We start from the raw sequence: 26,208 nt of genomic DNA on the forward strand, positions 1-26,208 counted from the left end.
AATTTGCGAGGGTATAATGAAACATTCTCCAGAAATTTATCCCTGCTTGCTTTAGCAATTGACAAAGAGAGATTTGGAAGTCTCTTATTTTTCATCACCAAAGTGATAATTATTGCTCATTTGAAGCATTTTTATTCTTCTTAGGGTTTTTCTTTTTTGTGTGATTTTGTTTGTTGTCTTGAGACAGAAATCTTTCCTTGTGGCTTGGTTGTCCTGTATCTACCTACCTCCGCCTTCTGTGCTGGGGTTAAAAGTGGTATCATTTTCTTGAATCAATAGAAACCTGCAAATAATAATAGTAATATTCTGCTGTTACGTGTTGCTATTTATCAACCTAATTTGATCATGGAACATTTGATGATCATCAATTCAAAGTTGATGATCAAATCACAAGAAAATGTATTCAGGTAGTTAAGGAAATAATTCCTAGCCGGGCAGTGGTGGCGCACGCCTTTGATCACAGCACTTGGGAGGCAGAGGCAGGCGGACTTCTGAGTTCAAGGCCAGCCTGGTCTACAGAGTGAGTTCCAGGACAGCCAGGGCTACACAGAAAAACCCTGCCTGGAGAAAAACTAAAAAAAAAAAAAAAAAAAAAAAAAAAGATGTTTAGATATTATAAGTAAAAAAGTCCAAATATGTCTCTTAGACAAAGAATTTGCAGTACATACTGTAGGGTGTGGTGATGCAAGGACAAGTCTCTGTTGTCATGAAGAGCTATAGAGTTTGGAAGAGAAAAGAATTCACATGGGGAACTTGGTGGGAAGGTAGCATTTAAATGGAGTATTGAAGAATTTGTATACGTAGAAGTAAAAAGGGTGTGTCATAGACAGTAAAATAGAAAACCATAAGAGGCCGCTGAAGTGCAATGAACTTGATATACACACAAATTGGTGAAGAGAATTAGTTAGATTAGCTACAGATCAACACTTTAAGGAATCCTGAATATGAATGAATCCTCATGGTTCAGGTTTAAGTTTTATATAAGTAATGTGTGTGTGTGTGTGTGTGTGTGTGTGTGTTATATGTGTATATGAACAATACAATGACTACCTTAAAAGTGTAGTTTTTTTACTTCCAGTGTGTTGTATTATAAAGGACACCATAGCTTCTCTATAAAATTTTTTGAAGTGTTATTATATATAATCTTTCCATTTGGTAGGTACAGTTCCATGACTTTTAATGTTGTTAGCCAGTTGTGCATCTACTGCCACAGTCAGCCCTTGGACATATTCACCACTTCAGAAAGAAACTATCACCCCTTAAACTTCCTACACAACAGCCCAAGACAACAGCCAATCTGCTTTGTGCTTTTATTAATTTGTTTTTGGACATTTCATATGAATAAAAGCATACAGTGTATTATCATCTTAGCATAATTTTTTCAAAGTCCACCCATGTAGTATTTATCAGTATTAATTTCTGTTGCCAAATAATAGTCCGTATTATGCTCAATATTTTACTCATTCGTTCATGGACACTGGGCTTTTTGATTTGAGTTATACTAATATAAACATTTTCATTTCTCTTGTATAGATATCTAGGAAAGAAAGTGTTGGGTTGTATGCTAACCCTGTTAAAGCTGTTTTTGAGGAACTGCCAGGCCATTTTCTAAAGCTACTGCACGTATTTTATAAGGGGTGTGTATAAGGGTTTTAATGCCTCCATGTCCTCACTAACACTTGCTATAATCTATCTTTTCCATTATATCCATTCGTGTGGGTGACAAGGAAGCTATTTTGATTTGTAGTTTCCTAACGGTACCAGGCATATTTTCAAATGTGTTTATTGGTCCTTTATATATCTTTGAAAAATGTATTTGTTTAGATCCTTTGCCTTACCAGGTACATATATAATTTATATTTTTCCCTCCCATTGTATAGATTGACATTTTATTTTTGTTTTGTTTTGTTTTATTTTGTTTTGTTTTGTTTTTGCAGACAAGTTCTCACTATATAACTCTGGCTGGCCTTGGATTTGCTCTGTAGACCATGCCTACCTCAAGCTTACAGAGATCAGCCTGCTTCTACCTCTCAGGTTCTAGAATTAAAAGTGTGTGCCATCACGCTTGAGGCATAAAATTTTTCATTTTTATTTCTGGTTCATCAATTTTATTTTTCTTCTGTTGCTTGTACCTTTAGAATCTTTTTCTAAACATCACATTTTTTTCCCCAAGTAACTGAAAGCCCAGCAAACGATAGCATTGCTTAATGAAAAACAGCTAACTGAATGGATGCAGGAAAACAGCTAACTGAATGGATGTAGAACTGTGTTCTACTTTCTTCTTCTCTTCTCCATTAATCTGTGTCCTTATGCCTTTTTTTCTGGAGCAACTTATGTAAAAAAATGAAGATGAAAAACCAAGAAATGGCAATCTTGAATATAACATAATAACTGGCTATTTTTTTTTAGTTCATTTATGGTCTCAGAGTAAGTATAGTGTATTACTTATAAACTACCTTACTTGGGAAATGTATATATAACTTTGGAAGTTTATATAAGATGTGAGGGAAATTTTAGTGTCCTTGTTTGTTTGTTTGTTTGTTTGTTTGTTTAAAGAAGACTAAATTGGTCCTGTGGAGTGTAAATGATGTACTTACTGTCATACACTGCTCGTTTTTTGGTCACATTATCTCTGTGGAAAAAGTTTTCAAGGCTCTTGTTTTATTAATAACTCCTAAAGTTTGTCTCTAAGCAATATCAGCTTTAATTTATAAATAGCTCACTTGGAGGTGATTATCCTAGTGTAGGTCATGGAAAATGCATTAATTTCCTTATTTTATTAATCAGATCTTTATCAGTAGAGAGGTTATACCCTCCACTTCCAATTTCTTATATCCCAGTCATTTCCAAATGGACATGCATGCTTTTCAATAACTTACCAAGCAGAAATGCTTGTTTAGAGGGAATATTTATAGGGACCCAAGTCATAACTATTACATTGTACTTGTCTCCTTTGATACAGTATTTCATCTCTAACTAGATTGTAAGCTCTTCAAGAGGACGATCTTGTGTTTTTTCATCTGTTACTTCCTGGAGATCCATCGTGCAGGAAACACAGAACATTTCTTTAGCGATTTATTCTTTTTAGGGCCATAAATTTTAAAGGAAGGGTTAACAGTATTCTTTTAGAGTTGTACAGATTAGAAGAAGCAGACAAAGCATGTTTACTGTAATTTAATTGATTTTTCTTTCCCTGAGACAGAGTTTCTCTGTGTAGACCTGGCCTTGAACTCAGAGATGAGTCTGCCTCTGCTTTCCAAGTGCTGGGCTTGAGGTGTGTGCCACCAGGCTCAGCTTAATTGCAGGTTTTATCTTTTGTGTTTTTAAAGATAAAGAGGAAGTTTATTTTTGTAGCTTAAAAAAAAGTCTTCTGTGCTTTGGATTTCCTTTCATCCTTATGCTTTGCACAGTGGTATCTTCCTCTGGAGCCCAAGCATAGTGCTGAGATTGTGTTGCTCACAATAAATTCTTGAGAAGTCGGTGTCACGGTAGTAAAGAAGCATGGCTCCCTGGAAGGCTGGACTTGCTGTTGATTATGTCACAATCAAAGATAAAAACACTGAATTCAAAATAAGTCTTCTCAAAACTACACATAAAGAAAAATATTCGGTCTGATACTATATAGTGGATATGCATGTCATTGTCCAGATTCAGTGTGAAGTACCAAGAATAAACCGTGATGTCAAAAAATAAATACAATAAAAATACATAAAGCTTGTATCATTGTCTACATGCTATTTATCAGTTTTATAGACTATCCATGGACTGTTTTAAATATAATCTGTTGCATCTTACATTTTTCATTTGCTGGCTGACTGGTAAGCAATGTATTAAAATGACTTGCATATTTCTTTCTATTCTGTAGAGCTTTATTGTTGACGATACAGACAGTTCTCCACTTTTATACTATTGAAGACAGTGAGGATAGCCCTGAAGCCTATAAATTCCTTACAGACTTCTCAGCATCTCCAGTTGTCTGGTTAAATGCAGAATATGTGTTCTTTGACTCTTGCCCTTCATGCAGTCCCACCTCAGGGAGCTGAGTTTTCACTGTTCCATATCTGACTTGTAAATATTTCATCAAGAATTCAAGACCTAATTCAAAATCACTAGCACTGATGCTTAAACTTACAGACCTCTTAAAAAAAATCTACCAACAATAATATCAAAATGTGTAGGCACTCAGTGTCCTTTGAATGTAGTCTTACACAGTCATTTAGGATTTGCTGACCACCTCAGATAGAATACTAAATATTTAACTGCAGGTCATACATAACTGTGGTTCTTTCAGTTCGGGAATTGAACTAGTTTATAAAGCAAAACTTAAAGACAGTTTCGCTCTCTTTCAGTGTGAAAACTACTTTTAGAAAAGTAACTACTTGTTGAAGATGTAGTGCTTTTTATTTTTAAGAAATGAGCTTCTGGGGCTGAAGAGATGGTTCATCGGCTAAGACTGCTGGATGCTCTTCCAGAGGTCCTGAATTCAGTTTCCAACAATCGTGTGGTCCACAACCTCTATGATGAGATCTGATGCCCTCTTCTGGCAAGCACCATATATAGACACAGAACACTCATACATAAATAAAAAAAAATTTTTTTAATGAACTTCAGGGTCCATTTCGTACCACTTTACACATAGTCATTGCCTAAAGGGTTGGCTTTCCAAAAAAGCTCAGTGTAGAGAGCTGTGTGAGGTGCTCATGTCTGCGAAGGAACTTCACTGAGAAGAGGTGGGATAAAAGTTGCCCAAAAAAGACCAGTGTGTGGTTTGTTGTGTAAAGGTGCTTGCTGCCAAGCTTGGTGACCTGAGTTCAGTCCCAGGAACCTGCATGGTAGAAGGTAAGAATCCACTACATAAGTTTTCCTGTGATCACCATGCTCATACATGCACATGATAAATAAATCTTAAAAAAAATAAGACACTTAATACCATCATAAAAGATGTATAAATAGTGCTGTGCAGTTGCAGTTGCTCACTGGGTAGCAGGAAGCTTGTTTTTAGAACCATGTGTAGACTCACCTTAAAGAAAACAAGGCAAGAAAATGTCACCAGTACTTTAAAAACAAGACAAAAAACTTGGATTTGATAATGTTTGACAATTTTCTTGTTGAAAGAAAAACTATATATGAAATATTCATAAATGTCATAAGTTACACAGCGTTTACATAAATCACATAACATTTTCCTAATTTACTCTTGCTGAATATTTGCTTTGAGAACAGTATTTTTCTTAAGCTGTGCTATATGTTAAATTTGTTAAAACTGGCATTCCAATAATCTGGTAATTACAAAATTACAGTAAACCATTAAATACTGAAATGGACTTTCTCTGTGTTAAGCAAATAAATCAGGGGATTTATTAAATAACATTGCAGTGTTGCTATTTGCTATTTGCTGTTTCTATTTGGAGTGGTGGTTAGGTTACACTGGTGTTTACTGATGGTACATATTGTCTATGAAAATATGAAAACTGAAAAGTCTTCCTTTGCATCTGGAATTTACTTTAGGATTTGTGTGTGCGCAACACATGTTTGGGTGCTTGCAGAGGTGAGAAATATGTGTCTGATTTCCTGAAGCAGGAGTTACAGGCAGTTGTAAACCACCTGATGTGGGTGCTGGGACCTAAGTTTGATCACGGAAGAGTAACAAACACTTTTAACTGGTGAGCTGTCTCTCCAGCCCCTAGAGTTCTAGTCATTACATTACAGTCACCTTCACTTTCTTTCTTCCCACCCCACCCCCACTCCGACCCCGACCCCGAGACAGGGTTTTTCTGTATAGCCCTGGCTGTCCTGGAACTCACTTTGTAGACCAGGCTGACCTCGAACTCAGAAATCCGCCTGCCTCTGCCTCCCGAGTGCTGGGATTAAAGGCATGCGCCACCATGCCCGGCTCATATTACATTCCTTGCCTTTGTTATCTAGAGGAGAGACTTTAAGTATAGATTCATTCTCTGTTTGAAAAAGGCCTTAATAGGGGCTCTGAAAATTTGAGAAGAGAATTTAATAAACTTGGTGTAGATAGCATTTAGTGATGTCATTGTCTGTCTTGACTTGTTCTTTCAAAATATACAACATTTCCATTTTGTTAGAGCATAGTCTGACTTAATCTCAGGTTTAGACAGTTCAGGTTAATAAGTATTAAATTGGGTGGGTATGTATGTAAAGTAGTATGCGTATGATGACTGGATATGCTGTTTTCTTATCTGGTTTTGATGAAGGGATGCTATATTTACCACCAGGAGACTATTCTCAGAAATTTGGAACATTGCTCAGTTTCTGGTGATTATATACATTTCAGTTCTGATAGATTAGACATACAAAATGTCTAATGGCAAATATTTCAAGGTGAACAAGAAAGAAGTGTGCAAGGATAAGGTAGAGAAGTACAGGCGGTGCCACAAGGTCATTGTCACACAGAACCCAAGCTTTTGTCCCTCGTCAGTGACACTTCGGAAAAGGAGCATATATATCAGCGGTGAAAGGATGAGTTGGCAAGGCTTTTAAACTTCACAAAACTAAAAACAAGTACAAAAGAACTAGAAATCATTGTACCCCATGTAAGGCTGGATATACTTCTGCAGAACTTGTGTGTGTGTGTGTGTGTATGTGTGTACATGCAGGCACCTGCTGAGACCAGAGGTGTCAGATCCTTCTGGAGCTGGGTTATAGCTGAGTGTGAGTGTGAGCTGCTTGCTAGACGTATGACTGCTGGAAAACAGACACAGGTCCTCTGAATGAGCAATACAGACACCCTTCAACTGCTGACTCATCTCCCTAACCCTAGTCAGTTTTTAAATTATGTGCCCAAATACGCCTTTTGCTGAAGTTGCCCTAGAAACTTCAGTTCTGTTTATGTGGTTGCCTTAAATCCTTGGAATTTTAAGCGTTAAGGATGAGTTAAGATCTTATTCTTACGCTGAAAAATCGTTTTCTCATTTCTAACAGGTTATTTTCTTTTTAACAAACAGCATATGTTTCACTAGTTAGAAAAGCATTTCTTTGAAATATTATCTCACATCTTTATAATAATTAAATTTGAATTTAAGGACTTAAATAGCCAGGTTATGAGGAGTATGGATTTGTTTTAAGATTTATTTCATTTTTAAAATTATTTTTTATTGGGTATTTATTTCATTTACATTTCCAGTGCTATCCCAAAAGTCCCCACCCACTCCCACTTCTTGGCCCTGGCATTCCTCTGTACTGAGTCATATAAAGTTTGCACGACCAATGGGCCTCTCTTTCCACTGATGGCCGACTAGGCCATCTTCTGATACATATGCAGCTAGAGACACAAGCTCCGGGGGGTATTGGTTAGTTCAGATTGTAGTTCCACCTATAGGATTGCAGATCCCTTTAGCTCCTTGGGTACTTTCTCTAGCTCCTCCATTGGGGGCCCTGTGATCCATCCAATAGCTGACTGTGAGCATCCACTTCTGTGTTTGCCAGGCCCCGGCATAGTCTCACAAGAGACAGCCATATCTGGGTCCTTTCAGCAAAATTTTGCTAGTGTATGCAATGGTGTTAGCGTTTGGAAGCTGATTATGGGATGGATCCTCGGATATGGCAGTCTCTAGATGGTCCATTCTTTAGTCTCAGCTCCAAACTTTGTCTCTGTAACTCCTTCCATGGTTATTTTGTTCCCAATTCTAAGGAGGGGCAAAAAATATGGAACACTTCACAAATTTTGCATGTCATCCTTGCGCAGGGGCCATGCTAATCTTCTCTGTATCGTTCCAACTTTTAGTATATGTGCTGCCGAAGCGAGCACGGTTTATTTCATTTTTAAATATGTATGCATGTGAGACTGGGCATGTTTGTGCAGGTGCTTGCAGAAGCCAGGAGTTAGCCTTGGATCCAGGGGTTGGAGCTTCAGGTTAGAGTGAGCTGCCTCTGATGGGTGCTGGGAACTAAACTTAGGTGCTCTACAGGAACAGCATACACTGATGAACCATATCCAGCCCCCTGAAGATAGATTTATTTCTCCAAAACTTGTAGAGTGATGAAGATACTAAGGACTGAAGTTCTTAAGAAAATCAGAATATTTTAGGAAAAAGAAGTGGAAGTAGACAACCTCCCTTCACTTGGTGATTATGAAAGTGACAGTTTGACTTTCTTTGATGAGCTTTAATTTTCAGTTTCATGACAATTTGTGTTAACTTGGTGTAGACAGATAGGGAGGTAGTGCTGCCAAATGTATTTCTGATACAGCACACTTCTGTGTAGGTGCTACTTAGGGGAACTTAAATGCTAGCCTGTTAGACAGGTTCACTGGTCAGCCTTCATAATACTGGCTAGTATGTCACGCATAATGTTGCCACTGTTTGTATTAGGCTAATTTTCCACCCTCTGACTTGGTGGACATTTTATATGCCTGCTCTTTTGTACTGTTCCTGCACAGCAGAATGCAAGCTTTATAAAAGAAAGATATTTACAGTTTCACTCAATAGCTTGAACGATGCTTAGCATGTAGAAGTAAATTGATCAACTTTAAGACTATTGTTAGTAAAGTATATTAGTAAAGAAATTATTTTGTTATGAATTAGCCCATTGCAATTTAAAAATTCTAAGTCCAGTAACATCAAGTGTTATGATTTAAAATATATAATTACATGCACGATGGGTGTGGTAGTGATGGCAGCTAGAGGCTGACTGTGATGTCAGTTTGGTTTTCTCTTTCTGCCATCGAGGGAGCTTCCAGGGATTAAACTCAGGTTGCTAGGACTTCATGGCAAGGTCTTTACCTGCTTAGCCATTGTCTCAGCCCTAGGGATTAGTTTTTATATTTTCACTTGTTCAGGATCCTACAAATTGTTTCTGATAGGTAATTCTGTACCTGGATACAACACTGGGGTTAATAGAAAAATTGAAGACCCTATACGTGATGCTCTACACTCTGTTCTTCCCATACTAGCAGACAAACAGGTGGAATGGGCCTGCTCCAAACGTCAACTCAGGCCAACTGGCAGAATGGTGGTGTCATGTCTTTAAGGTGAAAACCAAGAGTGTTGTAGTTGAGTCCAAGAACCTTCTCATCTGTTGTAGTAATCTTACTAGCACTGTTTTCTTAGGAAAGACACTATTTGTGCCACTGCCCACCTGGTTGGCATCTGTTTTAAGGTAAAAGTTAACCATTTAAAACTGATTCCTACCTTGAATAAGGGTCAGTAACCACCTGACTAAAGTGGTAATAAAATACTAGCAGTTTAGTTGAGTACCTACCTGTTGCTATTGGAAATACCATAGTGTCCAGTGATAGAGAGTATTATCTAGTTGCAGGAAGGGGATGTGAAAATCATAGCCCTTTTTTGACTGTCTGCAACTGTAACTACTTAAATTTTCTGTTCCAAAAACTCATCAAGAAGCCTTATACCTTAAATTAAAAAAAAAAAAAAAAGGCAAGTAGCCTCAGGCTGTTCTCAATAGAAACAAGGAATGGGACCCATCTGTAGGCTCCCTTTCATCAAATGGTAAAGTGAAACTATGTGTGGATGGCAACATAGGTATAAATAAGTAAATAAACAAAATTTTGAAAAGGTATGGTTTGGAAGAAAGTCTTAAAATGATCATGTGTATTTTATCTGCAAAAGAGGTATTAAGGTATTCCTTTATTGCTCCTGCAACAAGTACTTTGCTCCACATGGTTTTTGTTTTGTTTTGGTTTTTGGGTTTTTTTTTTTTTTTTGGTTTTGTTTTGTTTTGTTTTGTTTTGTTTTGTTTTGTTTTGTTTGAGACAGGGTTTCTCTGTGTAGCCCTGGAACTCACTTTGTAGACCAGGCTGGCCTCGAACTCAGAAATCCGCCTGCCTCTGCCTCCCGAGTGCTGGGATTAAAGGTGTGCACCACCATTGCCCGGCCTCACACGTCATTTTCGTTCAAGTCAAAGGTTTAGATACGGGCTGGTGAGATGGCTCAGTGGGTAAGAGCACCCGACTGCTCTTCCGAAGGTCCAGAGTTCAAATCCCAGCAACCACATGGTGGCTCACAACCATCCGTAATGAGATCTGACTCCCTCTACATATAATAAATAAATAAATCTTTAAAAAAAAAAAAGGTTTAGATACTTTTTAGGATAGCCAACTTGTTTTAATGGTTTGGGTTTTTTTTTGTTGGTGGTGGTGGTGGTTGTTTTTTTGTGTGTGTGGGTTTGTTTTTTTTTTTTTTTTTTTTTTTTACATAATATGTTTCTTTAAAAAAATTAGTATAACTGATATAATTTTATAAATTTTCATAACTACATTATTTGTTTTTCCTTCATTTATAAATACAGAGTAAATAGTTCAGCCAAAATAAGTACTTTTACTTAAAAAAGAAAAAGTGAGGGGGCTGGAGAGATAGCTCAGTGGTTAAGAGGACCCAGGTTCAATTCCCAGCACCCACATGGCAGCTCACAACTGTCTGTAACTCCAGTTCCAGGGGATCTGACACTCTCACACAGATATACATGCAGTCAAAACACCAATGCATATAAAAATAATTCAGTAATTTTTTTAAAAAAGTGAGGTTTGAGAAAATGTCAGTGGATATCTCCAAATCAGTGTTGAAATACAGTTTTTATATTGATGAATTATTGAATTATTTCTTAAACTATACAAACACTCTTGAATCTATGTTTCCTAGAAGGAAATAGTCTTCAGCCAGTGCTGATATTAAAGGATGTAAAAAGAGTACCAGATGATGAGACTTGCCATCCTGTAAAAGATTTTTATAGATCCCACTTCCAGCTTAGTGTTTAATTCCCCACACCCTTTTTGTGGCCACACCTTCACACTTCTTGTTTAATTATAAATGGGATTCCACTGTATTTAATGTCATTACATCGTAGACAGGCTTCTCTTTACTGCATTAATTCTTTTCATATCCCTCCTAAAAATAGTGTTTCTAGTTTTGTGGTTTTTTAAACAAAAAGAAAAGAAAACAAAACACCAAAATTCTATCCCAGATACCTTTGAACTACTTTTTCTGTAAACTACCTGTTGAGGGTTTCATATTGGCTGAGCTGCATTTTGCATGATCTCGTGGTGGTCTTGGCAGTTACTTCTCCCAGTGCCGCATGTTTTAAATACCCATGCTGACAAGTCTGCTGATCTTTTTTCTTTGTCATCTATGTTTTATGGATACTGGTATTTCTAACTTTTTATATTAATTTTTGAAATGGCATTTTATCTGAAATTTAAAGTATTATAAATAATGACATGTTAAATATCGGATACATTTAATAGTATATAATGATCATTAGGATGAATAGTATATAATAGTATATAATGAGCATAAGGATGAATAGTATATAATAGTATATAATGATAATAAGGATGAATAGTATATAATAGCATATAATGATCATAAGGATGAATGTCTGTTTTGATTAGTTTTAGAGTTGTTCGGTAAAGCATTGAGATTTCTCTGGTGTATGAGAGATGAGTATAGATACCACGCATGATAAGTTCATCTTGTCTGGTCATATGTAGGCATTGAGCTATAAGAAGGATACACTAGAGAAGTATTCCCTTTTTTCTTGTCCCCAAAATTTAGAAAGGGTTGCTTCCCCAGTTGTCTGAAAGCTTAGTAAAATGTTCATATAACTTCTGCACCTGGGAGTTCTCCTCTCTTGAGTCTTGCTGCTGAGAGGTGTTAGAGAGCTCCACAGCTATGCAAAACAATCCAGACTTTTACAATCAAACATAAAAAGTTGCTTTGCTTCTCTCTGTGTGTATAGTATCGTGTTGTACTCTGCCGTGAGTGGCGAGTAGGAGGATTCGCAGTGTTTGAAGTCTCTGATTAGGCTCTGGCCATTTATTTTCCTTTTTACCTCTGTGCCCCACTATATGGGCTTTTGATTTGTCATGTTACCAGTTACCTTCTAGGGAGCAGCTTACAGTTGCTCTTCTTGCTCTGATAGGAAGAAATGCCTGAAGGGATCTGAAGCCAGAATCTCAGGCCTGACTTCACTCCTGCTTTCTACACTCTTTCTGAACCTGGCTGGTGCAGCTTGGGAAAATCAGCTTTGCAGCCTCCTCTGGCCTCCTGGCTAGTAAGGGACCAATCAAGACAGGGACCATTCCTCATTTTCTATTAGGAAGAAACACACAGAGAAGACTTTGTATTTCTTCATTGTTTGTTTTGTTATTTGAAGTTACTAAGATTTATAGCTAATCAGATTTGAGCAAGTTGAGTAAAAGGTCAGCTGCATTCTGTTTTAGCTAGATTCTAAGTGCATTTGCTAACTTAACCACCGCGTAGCCTATTCATAACTTGAAGTTTGCCTTTAAAGTCACTCAAGTACAAAGCACTGTAGTGCTCGTAACGCTCTTCCATATTATTGTAGGTAACTAAATGACCATGGAATCTGGAGCAGACAACCAGCAGAGTGGAGATGCTGCTGTAACAGAAGCTGAAAATCAACAAATGACAGTTCAAGCCCAGCCACAGATTGCCACATTAGCCCAGGTATAAAAATACATGGAGAGATTCCAAGCTGTATCTCTTTTAAGAGTAATATGTTTCCAAGAGAATTTAATTTTTAATAAAAATATATATAGAATGAGTGGAAATTTTCTTAAGAATATCAGAATTCCTGTTCAGTATTAGCATTAGCTTATGTTTAGAAATGAAAGTAATGATAAATTAACATATTAGTAAAATGTATCATTAAACATTAATATAATGTGTGTAGTGACATGATTCAGAAATAATTACTTTTTTATTAATCATGAATTGGCCCTCTCAAGGCAATGATGACAACTGCCTTGTTTTTCTTTGTTTGTTTGTTTTTATTTTTATTTTAAATACCACACAAGCTTATTTTGGGACCTTGAGGTGCAGATGATTTGAAAGTCTATATGTATTCTAATACTAAAATGCAGAGTAAACAGATTGATGTGGGACTCAGTCCTAAAGATGATAACAGCCGTTCTTTCCTGTGCATTTTAAATGCATTAGTCTGATTTTGTTTTAAGAGTCCTGCCCTTAAGGCTGTCATCTCTGGGCTTTATTGTTCTCATCTGTTTTTCTTTATTAACATCTTTGCTTAAATATTAGTGAAAACAGTGCTTAATATAAAAACCAAATAAGTATTAAACCTGCTAGGGTAAGAATGTGGTATTTCCTTCTCCCATTTTTGGACACAGAATGTCACTCTGTAGCCCTGAGTGTCCTCCACCTCAGAGATCCACCTTCCTCTGGATTAAAGGTGCGTAGTACCACGCCTGTGTGTTTTTAAAGTGAAGGCTCCCAAAGAAAAATAATCCTGGCAAAGTTTTGCTTTGCTTATCTTCAGTTTCTCCAGGAGTTAAAAATCTCCATTGGAAGTGGCTGATTAGAATAAGTCCTGGGAAATACAGGGTTTACCACGGCTGGGGTGAGGGTGGGAGTGAGTCAGATACTGGAGCTCCAGGCCAAATAGTCAAGAGTAAGCAAGCTGACTGTCCTTTCTCCTAAGAACAGGGCTTTCCTGCCGATCTCACGAGTAAGACAACACCACATCTGCTTGGAGATAAGTTATATCAGATGAGGTAGGACTTAGCAGGCTTAGTAAAACAGGCATGGAGAAATTGGGGCACAGCTGACCATTTAGCGGAGCAGTCTCCTTGATGACGACAGCCTTCAGCATGTCGTCTATTCTGGTTACCATATTCTATCCAGCTTGGCTGTTCCCTGAGTTGACTTTATAGAGTCATCTTGGAAATTCTTTTTGCTCTCATTACTTTTTCTTTGGGAATTTGTATTCTTGATGAAGTAGAACATGTAGGTAGCATAATTTTGAGAATAAAAGATTAACTGAGGTAAACATTCTTGGTAAGATATTTTCTTTGGAAGTTTTCTATGGTCCACTTAGTGTTGCTTACAAATTTTTAGAAGACTTAATTTAATTTCTTATATCTCACATGTTATAAAATACCTTGGATCTCCTCACAATGAATGCTAATAAGTTCATTTTTTTCCTGTGGAGGATGGAAACTCACACCCTCTGTTTTAGGAAATTTCTTTCAATTAGTTGGTGGTGGATTTGTTTTTCATTGTCAGAATCCTTGTGATCCAGATGTTACGCTTCTGTGACTGGTTTTGTGGTGGTATGTTTTTGTTTGTTTCTTCATTTTCCTTGCAATTTTTCACTTTTTGCTCTACTTCCTAGGAATGTATTCACTCCATCCTGCCTGCTGAATTTTTTTTTAAATAAACAGTTCATTTACAAAACATGGGTTTGTTTTGTTTTTTTAGATTTATTTTATAACATATATAGCATTCTGCCTGCACATATCCCTGCAGCACAGAGAGGGCACCAGATCTCATTATAGATGATTATGAGCCATCTTGTTACTGGGAATTGAACTCAGGACCTCTGGGAGAGCAGCTAGTACCCTTAACCACTGAGCCATCTTTCCAGCCCCTGACTGATGAATTGCTATCATGTTTCCAAGAGTGTTATGTTTGTTCCCTGGGTAGTCTTTTGATATTTTCTTTTTTTTTTTGTTTTGTTTTGTTTTTGTTTTTTGAGACACGGTTTCTCTGTGTAGCCCTGGCTCCTAGAACTCACTTTGTAGACCAGGCTGGCCTCGAACTCAGAAATCCGCCTGCCTCTGCCTCCCAAGTGCTGGGATTAAAGGCGTGTGCCACCACGCCTGGCTGGTATTTTCATAGTATCCTGTGTTATTATAAGTATTCTTAGGAAAAGGGGTGTTTGTTTAGGGCGTGGTTTTCGCCTTATTTGGTACTCATTTTGAGTTTCTGTTCCTCACATGGCCACATAACTCTTCATCTTCAGTTCCATTTGTTTTAGTCTCCATCTTTCCTAGCAGAGGCTTTCACCAGATTCTTAACACTCTGTGAATGTCTGCTCAGGATTAAAGTAGAGGGAGACTAGGAGACAGGATTGTCGCTTAATGGTAGAGCATGTACTTAGCACATGTAAAGCCCTGGGCTCCTGTCTCAACATTAAGTGATTCGTAGGCAGATATAAAATGACGAAGAAGCTGCTGTGGAAGCTTTGTGTATATATCCGCTCCAAACCAAGAACTTAGCTGCAGGACAGTGGTTGTCTTAACTTTTAGTACCTTGGATCTTGAATTTGATCAGGTCCCCAGAGGTTTCACTAACCCTCTGTTTATATATAAAAGGCCTGAGAGCCAAGGGAAAGAAGAGGGCTGGGGTATCATAGTGACTTTCAGTAAACCTGGTATGATGTGATTTAGACCCATTATCTGTGTGATTCTGCACTCTCCTCTCACAGCGGGCCAGACTTCTTTCCTGCAGGGATTGAGTAAGGATTCATTTGTTTTTAAAGAGCTTTCAGTGCACCCTTTACTTATTTTCAGCCCTTCTCTTCATGTTTCCATTTACAGTGTTGCAGATCCCGAGTATCTATCTGCATTTGTGTGGTGCAAGTCAGGCTTTCCTTCCTCCAAGATTGGACCATCTGTGGCCCGCTTAGTTTGTTACTGTGGACCCATCTGTTCCACTGCCTCCTTTCCTAGTCCTTGCACTTATTTGATTGTGCATATAGAAGTGAAATTAATTTCATGAAATATAACTTGGAATTCAGAAGGGAACATACTCAGTTTACTATTAGGCAGCCTTTTAGCATGGAAGACTTAGAATGGAATGTGTAGTTGACCGTGGATTTTAAGAATGCTTTTCTTCTTTCTTCTTGTCCAGTTACAGTTTACTTTTTAGTTATTATCTGAGTTTTGTTTTTACAAAAACACCACACTAATAAAAAATTATCTTTTATTTTTTGAGAGTTTGATACATGTATATAATGTATTGTGTCACATGTGTCACCTCTATACCCTTTTGCTCCCACCAGACCTCTTCTTTACAAGATACCTTCTACTGTGTTGTCTTCTTCTGGTGGTGGTGGTCGTGGTGGTGGTGGTTGTTATGACCCACTGAGTGTAATTATGGATGCTTACATGAACATGAGTGGGGAGTTACATAACACCTTGTCAGTGGCTATCCCACTGAAGACAATGTCTGTCCCTCTTCCAGTAACCATTAACTGCTAATAGTTCCTAAGAGAGCTTATGAAATCCTGCCTCTATCCATGGTAGGATGTTATAGGCCCCATCTTATACATGTTTTATGCAGGTAATCAGAGTTGGTGTAACAGTTTGTTAGTGTAACAGCAGTGTCATGCCCAGAACTCAGAGTTTACCAGCATTCCTTCCCATCCTCTGTTACATTCCCTCCAGCTGTTCTCTTAAAGTGTTCCCTGAGCCTTGAGGGAGGTGTGTATCATAGATGTTGACACACCTCCTGTTAATTCTGACTCCAGGTTTTTAAATACTAGGAAAACATTGTAAAGCGAAGGCAGAATGATTGTGCTTTTGCCAATGAATAGGAGGGGAGGAAGCAAGTAGTAAGGGAAAGCAATGTTAGGATTGTGTAGGCTGGCCTCACACGTGCTGTGTCTCCTCAGTACCACACAGAGGAGGATGTTACGTCTAGTAAATCTAAGCCAAAAGGAAGAGTAGGGCTGTATTAAGCAATAAATAATTAAACAGAAATAATGAACTTCTACAATGTAGCTCTATTTTTAGACTATGTAAAGATATTATAATTACTCTAAAACCAAAAAAATAGGTTATGGTAGTGTATTGTAAAAATTGAATGTGTCTGTGTGTCTTGAGAAACATCTGTCAAGCATGTCTCACTTTGACCAGGCCATATGCTTCCCAGAATAGTTGTGAATATGGCCCAACACATTTGTAAGTGACAACATTACATTGTCAAAAGATAGGACATCTGTGACAGGAGAGTGCTTACCTAGGAGGCGGGAGGACCTGAGTTTAATCTGTGGCACAGAATAAAAAGAGCTAGAACACAGCAAAAATGCCATGGTGATTCTGGTAGTAGAGACAGATGGGATTTTTAGCCAGGCCTTATCAGACAGCCTTTTGAGATAACTGCTCCTTGGGAGTCTGAGCAGGAGGACCATAAGTTCAAGATCAGCCTGGGTAATCAAGTGAGACACTGTCTTAAAATTGAAAGAAGGGAGGAGGATGGTGATGCATTTCCATGTTAGATTACTTGTCTGCTACCCACCCATACACACATGAAAGAGGGCTTTCTTAATACTTTATGTTTGTTTCCTGTGTCTATGTAAACTTAAATGTAAGGAGCTTTGATAAATAACTAGGATAGAAATCACTGGATTAGCTTGTTAGGTTTTTACCCTTAAAGGATGCAGGGAAGAAGTCACTGGTACTGTAATTGCTTCAAATACTCAAATAGCTTTCCTATGGAACTAAGGTGAGACACTCAGCTCATAATAACTTTATGGCTGAACCTTTTAAACCTAAGGAATTCTTCGTTTCCTCTTAAATTTGTCATTACAAACAGGACAACATGTGCGACTCTGCAGATAGTCCTTGCACCACATTTATAGAACCAGGTAAAATAAAACATGACTTAAAATGACCAGAGAAAATAGGACTAATACAGAAGGCTTGTGTGGATGTCTAAGGAAAGGAAACTTCTAGTTTTAATCTGTGTGTTAAAGCTCACTTATCTTCAAGAGATCTTGCTGGGTAGGTATGTCTGTAAACGTATTCAGTACTGACCTTTCACCTCAACCCCAGCTCTCCCAAACCCTGTCCCTCTTTCATTCCGTCTTTAATTCCTCTTCAGACAGCCTTTCAGAAAGCCCTTGATCTGCCTCAGGATGTTCATATGAGCCGCTTCTCCTGGACCTGTCCTTACCACCTACTACCGTACTTCTGGCTCTCATCAGCCTACCCTAACTATATAGGCTTTCTCATGGTACACCACTTCCACTTTTCTCTGTCTGAATATATCAGGCATTCAGCCACTAAAGTGATTGATCTAAAATGCAAACATACTATTTAGTTCAAAAAACCCTTCAGCAGTTCTTCCCATATTCTCAGAATAAATGAAGTTTTGTTTTTGAGACATGGCCTTGAATGGCTCAACTGGCTTTCCTTGGACTTTACAGCAATCCTTCTGCCCGAATATCTTTAGTCTTGGAATTACAAACCTGTGACACTTTTACTGACTAAAATGCAAGATTTCTGTTTGTATTGAAACAGGGTCTCACTACACCTCTGGTTTGCCTGAAAGTCACAGAGATCTGGCTATCTGCCTCCCAAGTGCTGACTGCGCTTAAACGCATGAGACAATAGGTCTCGCTTGAAAGCTTTTTTAATCTGACATATAGAAAGGTGTGGGGTTTTGTTTGTTTTATTTATTTTGTGTATGTGAGTACACTGTTGCTGTCTTCAGACACACCAGAAGAGGACATTGGATCCCATTAAAGATGGCTGTGAGCCACCATGTGATTGCTGGGAATTGAATTCAGGACCTCTGGAAGAGCAATCAGTGCTCTTAACTGCTGAGCCATCACTCCAGGCCCATATAGGGAGGTGTTTATAACTAGACCATTGAAGACTTTTAGAACCTCTGTTACTTTATCTCTACTTCTGACATTAGCAACGTGTGTGCCTTTCCTCCATTTTACATACACACACATTCACATATACATATGCGTGCATCACATACATCACACATACGCATGCATACATTCAAACACATCCACATTCACATGCATGCACACACACAAACACACACAAACAGGTGCACACCTACACACAGGTCAACTTTTTGAAAGCAGGGCCCTATATCTTTCTCCTTTTTGTGGTTTTTATAACATTGCTCTTGGTACATGTGTTGTGGTTACTATTTATCAAATGAGCAATGAAAGTTCTATCTTAAATATGTTGGAGCTTCGGAACAGTAAATACTATTTGATAGACATGTCAGTAAATTTAGGAACCCTTAAGATTTGGACATTGAATCATTAATATTGACTTCTTTGTGCTTCAAGAAAAACTAGTTTCCTTTTAATATTCTTTTAGCTCTGCTCCTTTTTCATCCAAAATGAAAACACTTCTTAAAATTCCACCCGTTACCAGATTAGTGTTTTTTGTGAATGTGAAAAATTGAAATTTTTAATACAATGCATGTACTTTCTTGTTAATGAAAAAACATATTTTTAAAAAAAGTAAATCTTTTTCTTTCTTTCTTTTTAATTAATTAACGTATTTATTTATTATATGAAAGTACACTTTAGCTGTTTTCAGACACACCAGAAGAGGGCATCAGATTTCATTATGGATGGTTGTGAGCCACCATGTGGTTGCTGGGATTTGAACTTAGGACCTTTGGAAGAGCAATCAGTGCTCTTAACAGCTGAGCCATCTCTCCAGCCCAGAAACATACTTGTAATTAGTCTAAAGTACCATACTAAAGTCTTTATTTAAAATGTGTTGTTCTGAACTTAGCAAGTCCTTGTTGCCCAGATTGGAAAAGCTAAGATTTTAAAACATGATTTAACAGTAGGGTGCTCTGAAAACTTTTGTGCTTCAGACCAGCAGCATGTCTGCCGTTGACCTTGAGTGAATCAGTCTCTTAGCATATTTTTGTCTTTAAATAAATATGATCCTTATTACTCAACCTTTAATCTAAAAAGAAAGAAAATTTGGATATAAAGAAGCAGACAGGAAAATGTAGACACCATATGAATGGGGTGTTCATTAGCCTTCAGAGGATGACTGGGTTGCATGTTTTGAAGCTACAGGAGGTAGCTGGCTCTTGGTTGTTTTGTTTTGTCACTTGTAAATGGCTGAAAAGTAGAGAAGATTTGTAGGGTTTGAACTTCTTTTAAGAGTAGTAAATTGTTGGCTTCTTGTACATTGTTAAAATATGTGTCAAGCAGAACGGTCATAGTTTTGCTTATTAGAAGTCACTTAATATTAAACCTGAGTAGTCCCACAGAGGTTTCTGTGGTGGTCATTGCTTTCTTTGTTTCTGTAGGTATCCATGCCAGCCGCTCACGCGACATCATCTGCTCCCACTGTAACCTTAGTGCAGCTGCCCAATGGGCAGACAGTCCAGGTCCATGGCGTTATCCAGGCGGCCCAGCCATCAGTTATCCAGTCTCCACAAGTCCAAACAGTTCAGGTATGTGTATAAAAGTTTTGTATGTACTTTAATAACTTGTTTATAGCCATTTCTGTCTCCTTTCATTAGTTGTGAAAATAAAGACACATCTAGTTTAGATTTATTTTACTTGACAGTAAAGGAGTATATTGTATCTGCATAGTTCTGTTATATGTACCAAGTTAGACCTCAAGAAAATTACATTTTTTAAGCTTCAAAAGAAAAAGCATTTATTTAGACAGATAAATAGTAAATACATGTGATAAAGGAAATGTTGGGAAAGACTGTAGGACTGATGTACCTCAATTAAGGAAAATTAACTTAAAATGAACCTAAGTTTGTACGGGGAAAGGGTTGATAAAGATTAATTAATAGCCTTACCTGAGATAGAAATTGTACTTAGAGATCACATCAGACATCATATTGTCTGTTGAGCTTTTAGGTAGAGTATATAACTCTGAAATAATCCTATATTCAGAAGGTACATCATAAGGATCATTGATTGTATCACATACATCTGATTCTTTGGAGAGCTTGCTTCTTTGGGGCTTTGGGAATAAAGGTGTTCTGAAGGTGACTACTTAGATCTAGGGACCAAGAGCAGTAACAGGATAATTCTTTACCAATCAGCTAATTGAAGGAAAAAACAAAGACTGAACATTCATGCAAGTAGGCCATAACCCCAGCCTCCCGTTTCATATTTTTTTACTTCACAGTCTTCCTGTAAGGACTTAAAAAGACTTTTCTCCGGAACTCAGGTGAGTCCTAGGTCCTAGATTTGAAGAAAATTATTTTTAGAAAGGAAGGTGAGAAATTATTTATGTCTTTTGTCCTTCTGTGAACATGGAGTTTGGGGGTTTGAGTCAAACTCTACACTCCTCCGTTGTACTGCTCACTGCATAGTTACTGCTCAGGTCTCTGTAACAGCTCTCCTCCCCCAGAACTGCATGAACACCTTGAGAAAAGGAAGCTGAACCTCCTGAGGTTGGGACAATTAGATATGAAGCCTAACTGCTGCCATACTGTGTGACTAGCCAGAGTATGCATTCTAAAATTGGGACCTGGTAACCCCAAGAACTCAGCAAATCTCACTCATTTCTGTCAGACTTCTTCCTTTCCCTTCTTTCCCCACACCCTTCCCACTGTACAGCAACTTTTCTAGATTCAACAAGCTTCTATTTTTCTAAAGCACTTATTATATGGTGTATGTTGATTTTCTCTTGCTCAGCCTTGGCTGTTTTCTGCTGTGTTTTCCTTGTATGGTAGCCAGAACTGATTAATATTTTTGCAAAGGGGAAAGGTGCTTCCTCCTTTGTCCAGGAACCATTCTGTTATTGTTATCAAAGTCCACATAAGGTTCATTAGCATTTTCTTTCCTTTGGGCTTCTGATTTGCTGTAACATTTACAGGGTAGAAAACTGTTATGTGAAATCCTGGTTACTAATTTCCCGAAGATACTGGGAATGGACATTATTAACAAGCCTTGACAGTATTAGACAGATTAAGGCCTATTTTTGAGAAACCACGGTGATATGTACTCACTAATAAGTGGATATTAGCCCAGAAACTTAGTATACCCGAGATATAAGAGACAATTTGTAAAACACATGAAACTGAAGAAGAACGAAGACCAAAGTGTGGACACTTTGCCCCTTCTTAGAATTGGAAACAATCACCCATGGAAGGAGTTACAGAGACAAAGTTTGGAGCTGAGACAAAAGGATGGACCATCTAGAGACTGCCATATCCAGGGATCCATCCCATAATTAGCCTCCAAACGATGACACCATTGCATACACTAGCAAGATTTTGATGAAAGAACCCTGATATATCTGTCTCTTGTGAGACTAGGCCGGGGCCTAGCAAACACAGAAGTGGATGCTCACAGTCAGCTATTGGATGGATCATAGGGCCCCCAATGGAGGAGCTAGAGAAAGTACCCAAGGAGCTATAGAGATCTGCAACCCTGTAGGTGCAACAACATTATGAACTAACCAGTACCCCGGAGCTCTTGACTCTAGCTGCATATGTATCAAAAGATGGCCTAGTCGGCCATCACTGGAAAGAGAGGCCCATTGGACACGCAAACTTTATATGCCCAAGTACAGGGGAACGCCAGGGCCAAAAAGTGGGAATGGGTGGGTAGGGAAGAGGGGGGGAGGGTGTGGGGGACTTTTGGGATAGCATTGGAAATGTAATTGAGGAAAATATGTAATAAAAAAAAATTAAAAAAAAAAAAGAAGTAGTCCTGTGACTTAGTTTGTATTTCATGCAATGCCACCTTGCCAATCCTCCATATGATCTTAGCATTAGTACCATCCCTGAATTCTTCTCTAGGGCTTGCCTGCTAGTCAAGAGTTTTAGAGATCAGACCTACTTTGGATAGTAATAGGTCAAGTGATGGTAAGCACAAATGGCCCTTACTTTCTCTTTTTCACTTACAGAAAGTTTTTGTTATTAAAAAATAAAGTTAAGCTACAAAATACATATTACAGGATTTAGTTTGTTTTTTGTTTGTTTGTTTGTTTGTTTGTTTGAGACAGGGTTTCTCTGTATAGCCCTGGCTGTCCTAGAACTCACTTTGTAGACCAGGCTGGCCTCGAACTCAGAAATCCTCCTGCCTCTGCCTCCCAAGTGCTGGGATTAAAGGCGTGTGCCACCACAGCCCAGCCCATATTACAGTTTTTAAATAATAAAACATGATATTCAATTGTTGCCTGTATTCTTATTTTTTATCTTATCTTGGGGCAAAATAATTTGAACTCAAGTATTAAATGTCCTTAACTTTGATAGAAATCTGTGTTTGTCTTTTCAAGAATACATTTTTATCACAGTGAGCTATGTTTATAACTTTAAAAATACATGTTTGAAAAAGAAAACTGACTCCTTGAAGCCTGGACTATATGGAGATGTAAATGTGTTTCTTTTGCATTAAATACTCTACACCGGAAGAATGTGCTAAACTTTGATGGTTATTTGAGCCAGCTAGCAGTGGTTAGTGTTAATAACTAGGAAGTAGTGGTTTACAATAGCTTATCAAACAGGGTGGAAGTATCCCTCAAACTTCTAGATGGTAGAATGTTAGTGTTATGTATAAAGTTTCCAAAATATACAAGGTATGACTCTCCTAATGGAAGAGTAAGAATACTAGGACATCTGTTGATATATTTCAATATAGTAATATTGGAGACTGAGCTGTACTAATATTTTATGTACAGTTTCACTTTACTGCCTTAATTTATTCTTACGTGTATAAATCACATCTCACAGGTGACATGAGAATTCTTGCAAAATGACAGCAGTTTCACAGTGTATATAGGGTTAGTAGTGGCACTTACCAATTTGGGCCACATTTCAATATAGTGCTGTCTAAATGTACCAGAAAGGATTCATAGATTTTATGAGTATAAATTATTACATCCATTTCTTCAACAAATGTTTATTGATGACATGCTATGTGCCAGTCATTGTTCTAGGTGCTATCAAAGGCAGCAGTGAACAAACAGTACATCTCTGTTCTCATGAAGATCACATTTGAGTGAAGAGAGACATACTATGAGAAAATAAAATATGTCAGGTGAGGATAAGTGCTGCAGAGTTAATCAAACGGGAAAGGGTAGGGCAAGATGCAAAGGAAAGTGTGCTGGAACTCACTGAAGATGGTTGGGCAGTACAGTGAGCAGAAACCAGACAGCAGGAGAGGCAGCTAAGCCAAGCCAAAGATGTGGAAATGAGGATGTTTGTGATTTGAAAGAGTAGCATGTTCCTGCTGGTTAAAGTGAGTGAAAACGGGGAGGAAAACGATGGAGACTTCCTCAGTGTTGATAGCCTCATCAATGATATGATGGAGACAGTGGTAAAGCCTTATACAACATAGTTAGTGGTTCCGTTCTGGCTATCATACAGCATCACTGTGTCTGAATTAAGAATGAGTAGTGGGTTTGGGGGCCTGGGGGATTGGGAGGGATATTTGGTTTTGTTTTGCTAGCCCAAGACAAGTGTTCCAAAATTTCTGATCTTGGTGATGGCAAGCAAGGGCTTTGAGGGATATTTTACCTAATAGAAATCCCTTTGTACTATCTTTGTGGGGAGGGGGCTTTAGCCACAAGTGAAAGGATTATTATTTATAAGAAATTGTCGAGAGAAATTTGAAAATGCTTTCTTAACTTTTTTTATGGTAAACAGTGTAAGTTTATCTTCTTTACTCAGTCTTTAAAGTCTTAGAGTTTCCTCAGTTATTCACTGTCAGCGTTAGTGGAGATTTACATACTAAGATCTTGTTGCAAAAAAGGAAAAAAAAATGTATCTTCTTACTGGAGTGCAATATGTAAATGAAAATAATTATTTTCTAAGCACAGCTAAAAGGCACTTAGTTTTGTTAATCTCTACATTTAGAGTTCTCTTTTAAATTGGTAGATATCCAGCCACATTTCCAAAAATGTAGACCTAGGCAGGCAGGGTATTACTGTATAGGAAACCCTCAAAGTCTTTGCCTCAGTGCTGGGATTAAAGGCATGTGCCTCCATACTTGACTTGAATCACTGTTGAAAGATGTTAATGATCTTTTGGGTTTTCCAGATGGGCTTTCTCTGTGTAGCCTTAGCTGTCCCAGAACTAGCTCTGTAGACCAAGCTGCCTCTAACCCATAGAGATTATGCCTTCTTCTACCTCCTGAGTGATGGGTGTAAAGATGTCACCACTGCCTGGCTGTTAGTGATCTTTTAATGAAGAACATTTAATGACATTGTTCTTACTGTTAATGAAAACTTAATTCTACTTGAATAATTTATTTAATATATTTAGCCTATCCTAAGAACTTTTTAAATAAATAACATTTAAAATTTACAAATAAACATATATGTCCACGTGGAATTTTCTTATTTGTCTGCATGTGTGCCTGTACAAGATGTGCATGCCTGGTACCTATTGATGCCAGAAGGAAAGTATCCTGAAGACTGGATTAGAAATGGTTGTGAGCTTCCATGTAGGTGCTGGGAATTGAACTCAGGCTTTGGAAGATCAGCTGGTGTTTTTTTTTTTTGTTTTTTTGGTTTTTGGTTTTTGGTTTTTCGAGACAGGGTTTCTCTGTATAGTCCTGGCTGTCCTGGAACTCCCTCTGTAGACCAGGCTGGTCGAACTCAGAAATCCGCCTGCCTCTGCCTCCCAAGTGCTGGAATTAAAAGCATGCGCCACCACACCCGGCCCCAGCTGGTGTTATTATCTGAGCCATTTCTCCAACCCCCAGTTTTCTTAATGTAAGGGAGATAGCAGATCAAGTTTTAAGATCTGGCCTTTTTTTGATCCATTGAGTAAAAAGTTATTTAAACCAGCCAAGCAGAACACTTAAGTTTGCAAAGGATAGTATAGTTTTAATAATGTTTTATCATTTCTTAATTTCTAGTCACTGTTTGGTTCTGTTAAAATTTCAAATTATAAAAATAAGTAATGATTTGGGTTTTGGCAATGTCCAGACTGTTTACAAAAAGCCAAAGGTAAAAACCTGTTTAAGGAATTTGGGGACATAGACATTAAGAGACGTGGCAGGAGGTGTGAGGACCGGGGGGGGGGGGGGGGGGGAGGGGCTTTCTTACTGGAATGTGATAATTATGAAACCTATATTAGGTTTTTAACTTTAAATGGTTACTTTTAATTTCTTACACTTATGAATAGTTATAAAATTGAATCTTGATATTTTTATTAGTGTAAAAAGCATGTATCCTGTATAATTTTTTTAAGACTTCATTTTTCAAGAGCAGCTTGATTCAGAGCAAAATTGAGAGTTACAGAGTTTTCCCATGTATTCCTGGCCCCCACATGTGTAGCTTCTTCCATGTTAACACCCCCATTCCTGATTGCTGCATTTGTTAGAGCTGCTGCATCGTAACCATCTAAGCCCAAGTGTAAGAAGATACACAGCTCTCAGTGTTGGTATGCTTTATAGCCATGTGGTTTGGATTTCTCATTTTAGTTAATACTTCCTGTTTGAAAAGACAAAATCTTTTAAGGCAACAAAGTCTACTGAGTTGGTGTAGGAAACAAAGTTACAACTAAAAAAGCAGAATTTTATTTCAAAACTAATCTGTACTTTATTTCTTTTTATATTTTGATTTTTGTTGTTGTTGAAACATAAAGCCCAAGTTGACTTTGGACTTACTGTATGGCATATATAACCTTGAACTACTGATCCTCCTGTCTCTACCTCCCAGGTGCTACATTTGTAGGCATAAGGCACCATACTTTCTTCCATATGGTC

At 37.9% G+C, this 26,208-nt stretch overlaps 1 protein-coding gene and 1 non-coding gene across 7 annotated transcripts in view; one reads left to right on the forward strand and one right to left on the reverse strand.

Annotated features, from left to right (window-relative positions):
* Creb1 (cAMP responsive element binding protein 1) overlaps nt 1-26,208 on the forward strand; it is a 71,213-nt gene that overhangs the window by 6,251 nt on the left and 38,754 nt on the right. For 3 of the 6 annotated variants that reach the window (XM_029474406.2, XM_029474398.2, XM_029474397.2), the window contains exons 2-4: nt 12,328-12,449; nt 19,830-19,976; nt 20,672-20,713. In XM_029474406.2, coding sequence (XP_029330266.1) covers nt 12,336-12,449; nt 19,830-19,976; nt 20,672-20,713 — 303 coding nt within the window. In that variant the 5' untranslated portion in view covers nt 12,328-12,335. The remainder of the gene's footprint in view (nt 1-12,327; nt 12,450-19,829; nt 19,977-20,671; nt 20,714-26,208) is intronic. The other 3 variants (XM_029474413.2, XM_021151935.3, XM_029474401.2) reach the window with 2 other exon arrangements.
* LOC115032565 (U6 spliceosomal RNA) lies at nt 7,666-7,774 on the reverse strand. Its single transcript, XR_003838210.1, has one exon. It is a non-coding gene; the product is annotated as a U6 spliceosomal RNA (small nuclear RNA).

This window comes from Mus caroli, unplaced genomic scaffold (assembly GCF_978045245.1).
Source record: "Mus caroli unplaced genomic scaffold, Mus_caroli_1 scaffold_1, whole genome shotgun sequence".
In the NCBI taxonomy this organism is placed as follows: Eukaryota; Metazoa; Chordata; class Mammalia; order Rodentia; family Muridae; genus Mus; species Mus caroli.